The sequence below is a fragment of the Blastomyces dermatitidis genome, assembly GCF_000003525.1.
Source record: "Blastomyces dermatitidis ER-3 genomic scaffold supercont1.3, whole genome shotgun sequence".
In the NCBI taxonomy this organism is placed as follows: Eukaryota; Fungi; Ascomycota; class Eurotiomycetes; order Onygenales; family Ajellomycetaceae; genus Blastomyces; species Blastomyces dermatitidis.
The window spans coordinates 4,269,146-4,283,986 of record NW_025544776.1 but is presented as its reverse complement, the minus strand read 5'-3'; the positions used below and the strand labels follow the sequence as shown (position 1 = coordinate 4,283,986).

The following is a 14,841-nucleotide window of genomic DNA, read 5'->3' as shown; positions in this document are numbered from 1 at the left end:
CCGCCGCCATCACGTGCACCTGACGTCGTTTCGCCCTAAGCCGCAACTTGGCAGTCGAAGCGTCTAGCCCATCGAACTTGAATTGTCAATGTCTCATCCCCTTTGACCCCGTCACTTGGACTCCATGATTCAGATATATAGCTCTTGATGACCATATGCCTGGTTCTGCTTGCATCTCAAGGTTAACGTCCCATATTTCCCGCCAACTTTAGCTGCACCGTCTACTAGCAATGTCCATGCCAAGCTTGTCGCGTTTTCTTTGATCTATGAATCGGGCTGCATGAACGCTCCTATATCTTATCGCCTTGCCCCCGCCTTAATATTACCCTCGCTTTCGTGCTACTTGCTGGTCAGAGAACGATATCTTCTTGTCCAATAAAGGCCTCTTGTATTTGCATGACCTGAAATTGAACATCATTCATTGCTCCTGCCACGAACAATGGGTGGTGCGCTCTCGACTGAGGCCCAGAGGGCTTCCTCAGGTTAGCTCCCTGCTCCCTCGTAGATTTGATCACTCTGTATTTCTAGTTCCCTTGTCGTGAATCTCTGACAGTATTACTTTTGCTGTTGGTGGGGTGGCCGTGTTTAACAACATATTAACGATTTGAACCTGGGCTTGACAGTGGAGGAGCTGAGCCAACGCCTGGCACACCGATTCGCAACCAAATGCTTCACCCCTCTTGAACTTACCCATTTGAAAGACAACTTCTTCTCTAGAGCTCTAGAGCAGCGCGGTATTCGCTATTGGAATGAAGAAATATTATCAGATTTCTTGGGTATCCCCGATGGTGCGGGTTCCGCAGCCACTGCAACGAGTGATGGATCACTCGATGCGGGGCCTGTCATCTTCCGCATGGTTTCATACCTGGGTGCATTTCCCTTCCAAAACACCATGGCACCCACCGTATTGACATTCGAGGCAATGATAAAAGTGGTTGTACTCTTAACTGAGAGATATGGGAAAGTCTTGAAACGAGGGAAGAAAGATCGGATTAAATTGCTTTTCGGCAGCCTCGCGGATGTTGGGCGAAGGGATATTATCACGCAGTTGAAAGAAGCTGCGGAAGACTCATTAGAATCGATTGGCGTCGCCGATCCCAACGGTGGAAGCACCTTCGCTCATAACGGGGGTTTCTTAATTGATCAGCCCATTAACGATGGGGAGGACGAGGACGATGACGATGACCTAGCCCTTGCAGCCTTGGAATCCCTCGATGCGATTGAAGTATTCAAGCAAGATCAACGCATTGATAAAACTGTCTTCGAGTCCAAAATATCTCTAACTACCTTTCGACGACTACTAACGTTGCTTATTGTCACAGCGCCGCTGCGACCGCTGGGAACAGTGTCCAAATACACAACAGGGTTGAGCAAGTCTTCGCTAGATACTGTGCATGAGCAGGTGGACAGCATTCTAGCGGCATTGGGCTCCGAAGTAGCAGAGGATGGAATCGGATATAAATCGTTCTCCGAGTTGATATCGACGTCTCTCCCGTACCTTTTTGACCCACTAACACCTCTATTTGAGCATCTACTTTTCAGCAAGAACCTCAACCTGTCACGGAAATCTGAAACTTCCAATGGTCAGGCAGATAAGCCAGCCCCAACACCTCCTTCAACGCCTCCCCGTTCTCCTCCTTTATCGCCAGTCATTTTAACTGGCGGCTTTGATTCCTGCATTCTAAATCCCGTCATACTGTCCCACCTATCGTTCTTCATTTCCACCAGCCCTCATATACCAAATATCTTCCGCAATCGTACTCACCTGCACCCAGTCTTCTCATCGACTGAACACGGTGAATCTTTAACCTCTTTCTCCCACCATGTCATGACATGGCAAGCCCCGACCATCCTCCTAATTAGAGGAGCAGTGACATCGGAAAACAACGAAGAACAAATAACCACGATCGGTGCATATATCCCACAACCCTGGAAACAATCTTCATCATATTCTTCCCGCCGGTCATCCGAAAGCGTCCATCCTTCCACACTCCCCTGCCTCTTCGAAATCTTCCCAGTTCACACAGTCCTCCAAGGCTCCCCATCCTTCTCATCACTAAAATCCAACATGCCGGTAAGCCACTTCTCCACCAAAACCGGCATAGCAATCGGCTGCATAATCCCACCATCATCCCGAAAATCCCTTGGAAGCGATCTCCATCCCAAGCCTGCCGGTGGCGGCAGCCTCCTCATTGACTCCGCCCTTGAAAACGCCACCTTCGTAGTGTCCGACGGCCTCAACGGCGAAGGCGTGTTTCTACCCCCCGGCGTCTCCCCCAGCGGCACCACCACCACTGGTACTACCTCTACCAAAACCCCATCTTCCACATCCCCAACCGCGTCAGCAGCATCCGTATCCACCTCCAATCACAACACCACAAAGTCCATATCCATCTATAACCTTGAAGTATGGGGCATTATCCCGTCTCAATCGCTAGCCACCCAATCCGATGGGACAGGATCCCCCATCGAGAAACAGGACGCGATTGCCTTGCAGCGTGCACAATGGAATTTCGAAGCGCGCGAGGCGGAGCGCCGGCAGGCGATTAATATGAAAGTGGGCGGTGGGGAGTCGGAGGCACAGACTGGGAGAGCGCTTCTGGAGATGGCTGGGATTATTGGCGACTCACAGTATTCGGCACATCCTCATCATTGAATAATTGAGTCAGGAAGGTGTTTGGGGCGGGATGGATGTGTCTGGTTGGCTTAGGGCCATAATGATATTAGCAAATTGTATTCTTTATTACGGTTGACAACCCAATTTTTATGTTGTATATGAGATGATTGTATATGCGAGTCAACCTCTCTATTTTCTTTCTACTCCGGATGGCCGTATTCCCTCCTCACTCTGCATGACGGATGAAAATTCTTTCCTTTCCCCCCTTTCCTTTCCTTCCTTCTCTTTTAATCTCGTTACTCTTTTCTTCCTGCCTTTTTTTTTTTTTTTTTTTTTTTTTTTTTTTTTTTTTTTTTTTTGGGGGGGGTTTCGGTACTATTTTCTATGTCTTGGCGAAAAGGAATAAGGGATAATTTGTGTTCTGAGGAGTCTTTAACGTTATAGTGGCGCTTTCAAGTAAGCTCTTTCCGTCAGGTTTACAATTATTCAACGCACACTTACATGCCAATGACCAATTGCCGCTGGCGCAAAAATAATCGCTTTTTTGGTTTTTTTCTTGAAAAAAAAAAAAAAAAAAAAAAAAAGAAAAACACTCAAATTCTGCTCCGAACATTATCTCAACCTGAGCCATTATAAACAAAAATTAAAACGAGACGTGCATGAGGAATGATGTGGAAGTGGAATAAGCAAGTTACTGTACAGAAATGAAACCCCGGTATTAAATCGTATATCTAGATTTCAATAGCCCATTCAGAAAAGGGGCATCCGGGTTGGACTGCGAAGAAACAGCCATCCCAGGCCTCATCGATGAAAATCGCATCTAAAAAATCCTTCGTCGAAGCGGCACAATACCACTAGGCACATCGTAAAACTCCTTCAACTCCTCCTCAAACTGCACGTCCTCAACACTGCCCACATCGTCAAGCAGAACTCCACGATTACCAGAACCACCCCCAGTCTCTTGCGTTACAACCACGCCATTTTCTGCCCCGCTATCCACACCCTTCTCCCCACCCCCTTTGCTTTTACTCCTAGCACTGCGCGCTTGCTGCTGCTGCTGTGGTTGTGACGGCTGTTCGCCCACTGTCTGCCCTGCTTCATCGCCAGTACCATTCTGAGCAAACCCCTCATGTGGTAAGCGGAGAGCGAGGTATTCGATATCAGCACGCTCCATGCGGTCCATGATATCATTCATGTATTGGCGGACTTCGGCGGGCGGGTTGACGACGCGAGCTAAGGGCTCGAGGGTGCGTGGGTTGTTGGCGTGAATGCGCATGGTTACTGGTTGGTAATATTCTTTTATTTTTGGCTTGTGTGGAGAAGGTTTTGTTTCTGTTGTCGTCGCTGTTGATGGTTGTGTTTCTGGTCCAGTGGTGGCCGAAGTGGGCTTATCAGACTGGGGAGGGTTGGTGGCTGGTTCCGGGGTGCCTTGATTGGGTGCAGGGGTAGGGTTCTGGTTTGACGTATCTATAGGTGTTGGAGTCCCAGTTGCGGAGGTGACTTTGGATTTTTTCGACTTTGCCTTACCACTCGTTTTACCAGCAAGCGAGTCTGGTTGCGGAGCCGAGGGATCGATTTTCTTTATAACTAGAAATGATGCAATGACGGTTGTGCCACCAGGGAAGTAATCGAGGATGGTATTCTTTGGGAAAAGATATCTATCTCCAGTGGATGCGTGACCAGAACTGCTACCAGCAGGAGAGGTTGTCAGAAATTCAAATACAACGGCCTTTGGTTCTGGTTTCGGGGGCGCAACTGGAGGCTGAGATGGTGTATGTTGGTGGAAGTAGGTATTATGCGGTGAAGGTTGCTGAATGGCTTTAGACCTTATTGGCTGTGGAGGGAGTTGATTTGGGTACGTAGAGTGCGCGGAGGGAGACGCGCGAGCATGTGTTGACTGACTAGAAATGTTGGGGCCGTTTGGATGAAACGGATGAGAGGGGTGTGATTGCGTGGGTGCTGCTGGCGTAGAGGTTGGCGTTGATGAGGGAGGTTGGGGCGGTCCCGGTGTAAAAGGTCGCCCTTGTTGATCGGGCTTGAGATGTGGCGGGATATTTTGACTCTCATTTTGCCTTCTACTCGCGAGAATAGCATTGAGCTCGTCGATGTGAGCTTGGAACGTCCGCAATTGTGCCTGGTTCGCCTTGCTTGACGCTACAATCCGCATTAATGCCTTCAGCTCCGGGTTCGAGGCAGCTCGCGTGGCCAACATCTGGATAACTGGATCCGGACTTGTTTTCACAGGTTGAGAGGATTCTGGTGGGGGTTTGGAAGGAGGATGTTGCATAAGCTCGTTTTTCGTAGGGTAATTTTGAGGATGATGCGTTGGAGTTTGGCTTTGAGGAATGCGGTTTTGCGGAGATGGAGCCGGTCCTTCAGGTCGTGACTGCCGGACCGGTTGCGCGACAGGGGGGGCCGGATTACTATGAAGAGATGGTTCAAAACGGTTCTGTGGAGGGGGCTGCTGGTCTGGCGGAGGGGTAGCAGTGGGGGGAGCATGGGGACTAGGGGAGTAGGGCTGGCGTGGGTGGCCCGGAGGTGGTTGATACTGGTGGAAATTATTTGGAGGTGCGTATTGCACGATTGGTCGCTGCGGAGGTGCATATTGGATTGGTTGTTGGGCTTGCGGGTTTCGCACGGTAAATAACATAGCTTCAAAGTGATGAGGTTCAATTATGATACTGCAAGGTCCCAGTTTACTCATGGATTCCCGTGGCGGGTTCTGCGGTGGTTGGGGTTGCGATTTCTTCTTGGAAGGTTTAGTCCAGTATTTCTCAAATACGCAGTCATTGAGCCACTTTATCCTTGACCGCTGGAGTGCAGCAGCCAATACAGCACTGAAGAGGAGACAATAATCAGTAAAGAGATATTCCCCTTATACAAAGCAAGGTTCAACATGAAGCCTAAACCATAAGCACGTACCTCTCCGCGTAGGACTGATATTCCTGTAGTGACAGCGTGCTTGGTTGCGGTTTGGTAAGAGTAGGCAACGGGTCTCCATCTTTAATATGTGTGGGAAGGATTTTCTTTTCAGGCTCCGGCGACGGAGGGATAGTAGGCGTAGCAGATGCTTTCCTCTTCGCTGGTGTGGTGTCCCGTTTCAGCGTTGATTCTGAGAGCTTTCTCTTTGCCGCGGACTCCCCGCCGCGAGCAGGAGCTTTCCGTTTCTCCCCCATGGCAATTGTGAGAGAGAGGTCTATTTCGGCGGTTGGAATGCGCAAGACTTCATTTCCAACTTGTAGTCGTACGAGATAAGAGGCTGAGGTCCTAGGTGATGTCACGGAGGTTAGGAAGAGGAGTTGTCGCAAAAACTACCTAGGTATACCGTATCATGGGGAATTGCCTTCCATGGTTTAGTGCTATCCTGATTGGGTTTAGCACAACATCACCGCTTTCTGGACTATATAAATCCCCTCCTCCCGCCGCTTGAACATCCTCTCTCTATCATCCCTATTTTTCCTTTCTTTCCTCATAATTCTCTTGTCTTGTGTGTGCTGTGCCCATCCCCTCTTTCCCCTTGGGCCCCACTGCTAGTGTCACCTGGCCCAGCTGTGCCACAGCTGAAACTGTTCTTGACATGATGATCATGTCCACTTTTTCTTCTTCTCAGATGCAATTTCACCTCACTCTACTGTCAAGTTACTCTAAAACCATGCACAGACTGAGGCCTGCTACTGGGATATCTAGTCTGCCCGGGACTGTGGCTGGCTGAGGTTTCCTGTTCACTTTGTTGATCTCATTTTTTATTGTGTACATGACAAGCTATTGCTCTACATTCTATATTTGATGTTTTGGGGTTCTGCACACCTATTCTATCAATGCTGCCAATCCCATCCTGTCTGTGCCTTGGTGCTTGTTGTTCTTAATCTCTCCCTTTCGCAATTGGTCAGCAAACCCGATGTTTCTCACCTGTGGTGCATGCCGGTGATGGGCGGCCTTCACTCATTGAGATGGTATGTCAATGGAAAAAAAAAAAAAAAAAAAAAGGCCTTCACATGGCAGAAACAGTATCTGCCTTGCTGCGCTGTGGAACCATTATGCATCAGGCCCTGACCAGAGTACAAGGTCTGAAAGGTCTGATGGATTGCAAGGGTGACATGTCCAGATGAAAAAAAAATCTCCCTGACAATTCAAGCCTCGCAGCATGGCTGATGTGTGACATGGACATGATTCAATCTGCTCCAGTGCAGGTGAATTCTCAGTCACACTATATTCTCTCTTGACTAGTAGCAAGGTACTGAGTTGACAAAGATGAATGTTCACTGAAAAAGGGACTTCAGTCTCAGCCTCCTGAGGGCTCAAATTGACCAGAAGAGAAAGAGGTGATGTGACAGTGTGATGCAATGTCTGAGTTTTCTCATTTTCACAATCCACACTTCAATGAATTAACAGACTAATTCACTATTGAAAATTCATGTTCATGCTATAAGACTGTGCATTGAAGCAGCTATGATCACATGACAATCATCTAGCACCCTTTCAGTCAGTGTTACAGTTTAGGAAATAAAAAGTGAGAAGGGTTACAATCTTCCCTTGCTTTCTGTGTGGACGGTGGCTGGTGTTGCAAGTTGATAGGTGACACTCATCTTCCTGTCTTGTTTTACCCAGGATTTGGCCGACCTCCCCTCCGTGGCGCCGTGACAGACCCTACAAGAACAACCCAGGGTACTGTAACAAAGCCAGCTAATCGGAGGGTTCCTTCGCGCATCACGTTATGGGACACCTTCATTGACGAGCAGATGATGGTGTGGGAGAGACTCAATGGTAATCCGTCATTTTTGACTGAAAAACTGTTTCCGTCGAAACATCAGCTTGAGTATGTCCGCCAGCTCATCACCCCGAATGTTATCGGTCAGGACTCCGATGATGTTGAATTCTGCTGTAGAAGGCTCGTTGTTGTTGTCACAACTCAGCTCTGCTCTTACATGGTTCACAAAGGCGTGTGTTATAGCTACATATGCACTGGAGAAGCCTTTATCTTCATTCACATCCTGGATGATTCATCTTCAGTTCAATGTGCGCTTTGCAGACCAGAACTGAATGTCAAGGTGACTGGTGAGAATGAGCTACAGTTGACAGCTGCCACACAGGTTCTGGTGTTCACAATCCAAGCATTGATCTCGCCAGCAGTACCCCAGGAGTGGCATGATGCTGCTGCAAGGTTTGATGTTTGGCCAGTGAAGTATTCTGAAATACTAGAGCAGACTCCACCCGCTGCTCACTCAAAACATGCATCCCCCCTGTACTGTGGCAGACAACTCTGTAACCTTCCTCCCTTCGGGATGATGCTGTGATCCAGATGCCGGCCCTCTGAAGACAAACACCGATTGCTGAGCTCTCACTCACTGTCTCCTCCCTCATCTCCTCCTCTTACCCCGTCACAATCTGGCATTCATGCTTGAACATGAAGGAGAGGGTCCGGTTCAGCTGCAAAGTCGCGAGGCGCGCCGGGATGCGGGGAAGTCAGTGGCACCTGGCGGACGCCCAATGCCATTAAAACACCGGCCATCAAAGCCCACCTGTACTGCTCCCAGCAATGTCTCCTTGCGCTCAGGGATGGTAGCCCTCTTGATTCATTGTGCCCCAATTACCAGGATCACCAGAAGTCCCGGATCCAGATACATGGCTTCTGTGCTCGTATCCGGAAGCAGCTTGCCATGGATCGTGGCCCGGACGCCTACTGCCGTCCTCAAGGCAGGTAGCTGTGGTGCACTGTTCAAAGTCCGGCTCTCATCGCATGGATACACTGTAGTCGCCAAGGGTGTGGAATACAAGCATGTGCATAAGCTCGAACATGAAAAGCGAACGTGAGTTTCCCTGATACCTGTGGGCTGCAGAGGGCATATATTAATGGATACAGGAGGCCTCGACTGCGTTGGCAGCGGCAAGGAGAATGTTGAACCATCGCCGCCACGGTCCATTTCCGGTGCACTGCCAAATAACATCTCCGAGGATGGACCCTCGAAGGAAACCCATGCGAGAGTCGGCGACTCTTTCGCACCCCACCTTGAGCCAGACACAAGCGGCCCCCATATCCTGCTACATCGTGAGGCTATGGAAGGGCATCTTGAATTTCTCCTGTGGGCACCCATATGGCAGTCGGAGGATGACATTGCGAAGGTCCATCCGGATCAGCTCAAGTGATACAAGGAGAGGTTGGATGTCGGCCCTGCAAGAAGGGCCTCTCAGGCGAGAAAGCGAGCACGGTCCCCTTTTTCAGAGCCTAGGAGATCATCACATCAGAAAAAGCCGCGGAAGTGCTAAATATAGGTTCAGTCAAATGAGAGTCAGCAAATTACTTTTGTTTAATTGTTGTCTTGTCTTGTATGCTTGTCTTGCCGGTATATCTGGCTAACTTGAGGTTAGAGGATCTGGAATGTGAGGCCATGTATTTATCCAGATTGTATTGTCAAGTGATTAGAATCTGCCCAGCCAACACTGAACACTATGTATATGATAGTCATTTTGGATTACATCAAGTACAAAAATTCTAGCAGAGCACTGGTGACCCGATTCGGTCACTAGTCAAATGTTAAACCCCTTTCCGGACTATCCCACACCAGTACATCTGCAACTGAAGCAGTCCAAATACAACAATCCTCCAGAGACAAGATCACATACCGGAGGGCGGGATTTCGGCGCGTCGACGCGTTGTTGATGGAAGATATTGTGTTCTTGACGATAGGTTCTATGCTGTTGATGGTGTTTGGTTGCCTCCTCATGGTCACCATGACAGTTGATCTATCGCGCTTGTGTTCTGCTCAAATAGGGTTTGCGCAGGCCTGGGATATATGGAGTGACAAGCAAATGCCACCTCATTCCTGGTGTTACCGGCGAAGACGGGTTAAAGGTGAAAGAATAATGTAAGATTTTAGATAAAGTTATTCGAGATATCAATGCTGCTAAGACGAAGTGCGGTAAAGAACAAAAGAATTCCAAGGGCTGGAAAAGTGAGCGGTTATCAGTGCGAAGAGAGTTCTATCGCCTGTAGGGGATAAAAGGGGAAGTTGGGAGGGAGGAAAAGAGAGGTCAAAGGGGTGTTCATAACATTCATCAAGTGAAGATATGTGCTGCTTGTGTTGCCTTCTTGTCAAGTTTGACCTTCTAAAATTGGATTCGCCAAGCTTACGGCAAAGAAAGGAAATTTGATTCACTTCTCATGGTGCATTGTGGGCGCATCGTGGCCCTTGTAATTTGATGGCAGTGTCAAACCTATGTGCAGTAGTCTTCACACTTCTACAATGAGGAATAGAATATATACATAGCAAGTGAGGAAAGATGCCTCATATCATTTGTACAGAAGAGCAACAATGGAGTATCATTAGCCATTTATCAAATACAAAGATGAGATGAAACAAGTATAATCAATACAGGAACATGCTGCTGCTAGAATGTAAACCACGCCTTTGATGACGCCCTGTAGGCTCCCAATCTCTATATGTATATGTGAAAATGTCCGGCTGAGGGTTGGAATTGCTATCTCTCTTGCTCAAATTCAAGCCCCCTTTCGGCATCTTGACAACACTGCTGTTCTCAAGCGTAGGATTGTTGTAAGTTCAAAACCTGAGTTGTAGTTTCATTTCCATGATTCATTTTTGTGTGGAAAATACAGCGGTACATCGCTATGTCATGGCAGTTGCGAAATATTCCATCCCAACGGGTGAAGAAAAATCTCAAAGTTCTTATCGCTGTATTTGTTCCTGGTACTTGACCTAGATTCACTTGATTCATTCAAGCTGGTCTTTGATTTTGTCCGGCGGAGGGAAGAGGTCCCATGCGTTAGGTAGCGGCCACCCGTTACTAAACATAAAGACACTGCGCACACCTGCTCTAGCTTCCCGTGCCCGTCCCTAATTCAAGTTGTCAGGGATTCCGCAAAGTCAGAGCCTTCGGGATTCCACACCTGACTAAATCCTCACACGATTTCCTCCGCGATGAGAAGTCATCTGCAGATATGAGTGCCGAACACTTAACTCCTTCAATCTTGCATCTGAAAGCCTCACTGCCCATGCCGCATAGCCTTTCTGTATCTGCCGTCGCAGAGGCCCACCTTCGAGGAAGTCACAGGTGAAAAGTGGAGGTCCCAATTGTATGTTGAGAAGGGTTGATAGTTTGCCTAGTAGTATTTTGTGTTGGGAGGAAGACCCTGGTTTTGATCGTCTTGCTAATAACCTTGTTAGATTCTCTTCTGTACGGTAGCAAGATTTAACTAACCAAAAGCTCCCCAAAGCTTGCAACAAGCGCATCCTCATAATCACAGTATTTTAATTCTTGGCAACCCATTGATTCACGATGAGGAAACGTTGTTGCGACGTCAAAATCTATCCATACCACCCTTTCCGGGGTACTGGGAACAATTAGGATGTTTTTGGGATAGATATCATTGTGGTGGATTAGGGCGCTATGAATCGCTTTCATGCCGATCATCGCCTTACAGAAGCGATGAGTTGAGTAATTTACGCAGTTCAGTGCTTCTGCGCCGGATAAATATTCAAGCAAAATCGCCCTCGGTCTGTATCTGTCGTTGGCGAAAGCATTAAGCTGTGGAGCTTGGATTTCAAGTTGGTCGATATAACCATAGTAGCGGGGTACAAAGCCACGCTCACATACACCAAAGGCATGAAGGTTTCTGTAAGCATTCAATTCGCATCAAAAACGATTGAGGTCACGGCCTTTCTTTGTAAATCCTGGGTCACCATTGTCATGAAACTGCGAAGTCAGTGTTATTCTGGAGAAGGATATTAGAACTTACAAGTTTCATTGCATATCAGTTGCCATGAAGCTCTATCTCAAACACTGAAGAAGCCTGTGAACGAGAGATTTCCCTCCAGATATGTATGGAATCAGGGTCGGGGCGTAGTAAGTCGGTCGGATACCTCGAGCTCATCGTGACGGTCAGCGTGCGAGGTGGGAAATATCGAGGCTGGGCCAAAGTTTGGAAGAGGCTATCTCCTAGGGCTGGGAGCCTTCAAACTGGAGCTGGTACCAGCTTGTCGTCGAACTCGTCCCAGACCTGTTTCCAGTAGAAGTTCTACTAACTTGGTCGGGGAGACACGTGATTTGGATCTGACTAAGCCCTGTTTTATCCCACCGGGTTGAAAATTAATCTCTTTATATTCTATATGAATTTATCTATTCATTTAATTGATTATGAATCAGTTATACATGCTTTTTGATTGATTGATGAGCTGAATGAATGAATGAATGAGTGAATTGAAAGATTGAAAGTCAATTACCAACTGATTATTACTGTATTGTTGCGAGGTCGGGGTCATGATTATGTAACGAGGTCAAGTGGCGCACTTAGTGAGGTCAAGTTTTCTGCTTCCTGCACATGGCAGCAGCACTGAGAGAGCTGTCATGCTGACTAATTTTCACTGATCTTGTAGCGCCTTGGTGGCATTGCCCTAGCGATCGCTCCGCCTGCACGTGATCTCTTATGTTATATAATGTAGCTAGCTGCTCTCATAATAATAGAAGAAGTAATCTTTCTCACTTACAGATTATAGCCTGGGACATTCACATTTTTTCTTTTAATAAGATCTCTTATACACATTTTTATAGAAGAATTACACTGTAGTTAATTATTCATAAATTGATTCACTTTTCTATATTAATTTGAATAGAAGATACTCTCATTACTCAGAATAAGTAGATATATCTAGAAATTAAGAGATTGCATTCTTTCTTTAAGTTAATAACTGAATGAGATTAATCTTATCTGAATCTCTTTTCTTATATCTATACTCAGATTATAATAACTGATAAGTAGCTTATCTATTTTTCAGAGTAATAGAAAGAAGACTCTATACTCTTATTCTTATACTCAGATAGCTTAACAGGTCTCTATTAATAAAGAATTAGACAGAGATAACATTACTCAGTATATAAAAGTCACAGAGAAAGTTATGAAGTTATTCACTAGTTAAGACACAGACACTTATTATAAATCTGATAATAAAATCTCAAGCTTAAATACTATATATACAGTATTTACAGAAGTGTGTTCTGTCAGCAGTTCTATATCTAGAATAAGTCAAGATAATATAATATTTATATTATTAGATAATCTTATAATATTCTGTAATAGAATAAGTATATATCAGAAGATTATCTCTACTGCAGATAATTTTAAATCTCAGATTCATAAATATTAAAAGAATGTTTAAAAAGTTATGAATACTAAGACTGTAATTATATTTAACAGTATTAATTATTAGATCTGATATACAGAAATTCTTGCAGATGCTGAAGTTATCAGTGAATCTGATATTCTTATAAAGAATCAATATATCTGTTCAGAAGACATCAGTTAAAATATATTAAGTGCTGAAAAATAAAGCATTTATATCAAAGTACTGTATTAATGTATGTTACAGTTCTTATTAGAACTTGTACATATAATCATTGAAACTCTTGAGTCAGATAATACAGCTGTGTTATAAGAAAGAATTGAAGTTGAGTATACTGTCTCACTTGTGAAAGAATGTATAAATATTATAAAAGAATTGATCATCTTATATATTAAGAAAAATAATTATCTAGTATTTCAGAGAAGATTCTGTTATTTAATTATATATTATAAGAAGTTAGTAAATAACTTAGAAGACTTCTATCATAATCTCTTTCTTATTAATTTAAAAGATTATCAAAAGTCTTTTATTAAGATATATTTGAATAATTTCTATATAACTGATTAAGACTCTATTTATAATATTGATATTGAAGATCTTATAAAACAGTTGATAAATTATATAAGTAAGTCTAAGAATGAATATTTCAAGCTGTAATGAGTTAATACAGTTATTATAATCTTGTAAGAAATCCCGCTTCTTGCGAATTCTTTACCTCTATTCCTATCTCTCATGTAATCAATAGAGCTAGCGGCCCTTGACTACACACAACTATATAGACTGAAGTTTATGAATACTATTCATAACTCAGCTTGAATACTATTATATATTTAATCTCTACATTTTATCTTTCTACTGTGAATACTTCTAGTAATTAATAGTATATATCATGTCAAGCTGTAAACATCTGAATAATCATCTGTGAGCACTTATTCTTACATTTCAAGCTCAGTCAGTCAGTAATTACCTATTATGACTGAAAGAACTAGAAACTTGTATACTCTCATCTCTGCAAATTCTACTGCAGACACTCAGAAGCAGTTATCTGAATCATGAATAACTCTTATAAAAGAAGTTTCAGAGAACTTATTAATCACTTATAGAATATCATTCTCTGCATCTATAACAGAGAAACTCTTCAAACTTATAAATAAATTAATCTCAGTGAAGAATATTCTTGAGCATCTCTCACAGAATCAAGCTATTTTTCTATAAGAAATACTTACTATCTGCAAACATTCTTGAACTGAGTCTCTAGATATAATCTTCAGAGACACTTATAAACTGAAAAGAAACTTTCTTAAGCTATAACTACTTAAGATTATCTATCAAATCACAATCTATAAAAGCTTTTATAAGTTTATATTTAAAATTGACTCACAAGCCTGACTATGTGATATAAAAGATGAAGAAGCTATCATCTATATAATGACAGATCTCTATTATACTGAAGTCAAGAACTGACTGACTTATCTAGAGAATGATTATAAGAGATCTCACTGATCTGTTCTCAAGATCTATCTAGAGAATAAGTTAAGAGACTCTGTGAGCTGAACAGAGAACATCTGAATCATAATCATTAATATTAGAAAAAGAGATGAGAAATCTGATGAAGACTACTCACAGTGCTTTATAAAATTATAATATAAATTAAGATCTATGAAAACAGAGCTCTGAAACAAGATCTGAATAATAATATTTATAAAGAGACTGAATAAAGACATGCAGAACAAGCTCATTAAGCAAGACTCTAAGCTCTTGACTCTGAAGAAACTAATGACTCTCATTCATCACTTACAGATCACTGTGAGAGTCACAGATCTGTAGAGAGTAGATTATTAATCAGCTCTGTAAGAATCAGAATAACAGAGAACAGATTTATTAGAAAAAGATGATAAGACACAGAGAGATTTATATCTGACTACTAAGTAGAGAGAGAGAGCTTTATAAGCTTCTGTAAATAGAGTATATAATAGAGAGATTAAGAAAAAGAAACTCTGCTTTATCTGTTCTAAATCAGAATATCTCTGTGCAAACTGTTCAGATAAATTAAAATAGAAATTTGAAGAGTCATAGACAGAGTCAGTAACA

General features: G+C 44.0%; 5 protein-coding genes across 5 annotated transcripts; 3 read left to right on the top strand and 2 right to left on the bottom strand.

The window, feature by feature from the left end:
* Positions 1-13: 13 nt before the first annotated feature.
* Positions 14-2,931, top strand: BDCG_03155 (uncharacterized protein). The gene is made up of 2 exons (XM_045418757.1): positions 14-482; positions 624-2,931. Exons 1-2 carry the CDS (start codon positions 440-442, stop codon positions 2,654-2,656), a joined length of 2,076 nt encoding a protein of 691 aa, XP_045275256.1. The 5' UTR covers positions 14-439; the 3' UTR covers positions 2,657-2,931.
* Positions 2,932-3,127: 196 nt separating this feature from the next.
* BDCG_03154 (uncharacterized protein) lies at positions 3,128-5,926 on the bottom strand. Its single transcript, XM_045418756.1, has 2 exons — positions 5,540-5,926; positions 3,128-5,454 (listed from the first exon to the last, which is right to left on the bottom strand). Exons 1-2 carry the CDS (start codon positions 5,791-5,793, stop codon positions 3,438-3,440), a joined length of 2,271 nt encoding a protein of 756 aa, XP_045275255.1. The 5' UTR covers positions 5,794-5,926; the 3' UTR covers positions 3,128-3,437.
* Positions 5,927-6,654: 728 nt separating this feature from the next.
* BDCG_16701 (uncharacterized protein) lies at positions 6,655-7,911 on the top strand (the record flags this gene model as incomplete). The annotated part of the gene is made up of 2 exons (XM_045425899.1): positions 6,655-6,691; positions 7,226-7,911. 2 exons carry the CDS (start codon positions 6,655-6,657, stop codon positions 7,909-7,911), a joined length of 723 nt encoding a protein of 240 aa, XP_045280335.1.
* A 100-nt stretch (positions 7,912-8,011) lies between these two features.
* On the top strand, positions 8,012-8,761 carry BDCG_16700 (uncharacterized protein; the record flags this gene model as incomplete). The annotated part of the gene is made up of 2 exons (XM_045425898.1): positions 8,012-8,424; positions 8,455-8,761. The coding sequence occupies 2 exons, from the start codon at positions 8,012-8,014 to the stop codon at positions 8,759-8,761; spliced, it is 720 nt and encodes a 239-aa protein (XP_045280334.1).
* A 1,972-nt stretch (positions 8,762-10,733) lies between these two features.
* On the bottom strand, positions 10,734-11,504 carry BDCG_03152 (uncharacterized protein; the record flags this gene model as incomplete). The annotated part of the gene is made up of 3 exons (XM_045418755.1): positions 10,734-10,781; positions 10,832-11,246; positions 11,413-11,504. 3 exons carry the CDS (start codon positions 11,502-11,504, stop codon positions 10,734-10,736), a joined length of 555 nt encoding a protein of 184 aa, XP_045275254.1.
* Between the last annotated feature and the right edge of the window lie 3,337 nt (positions 11,505-14,841).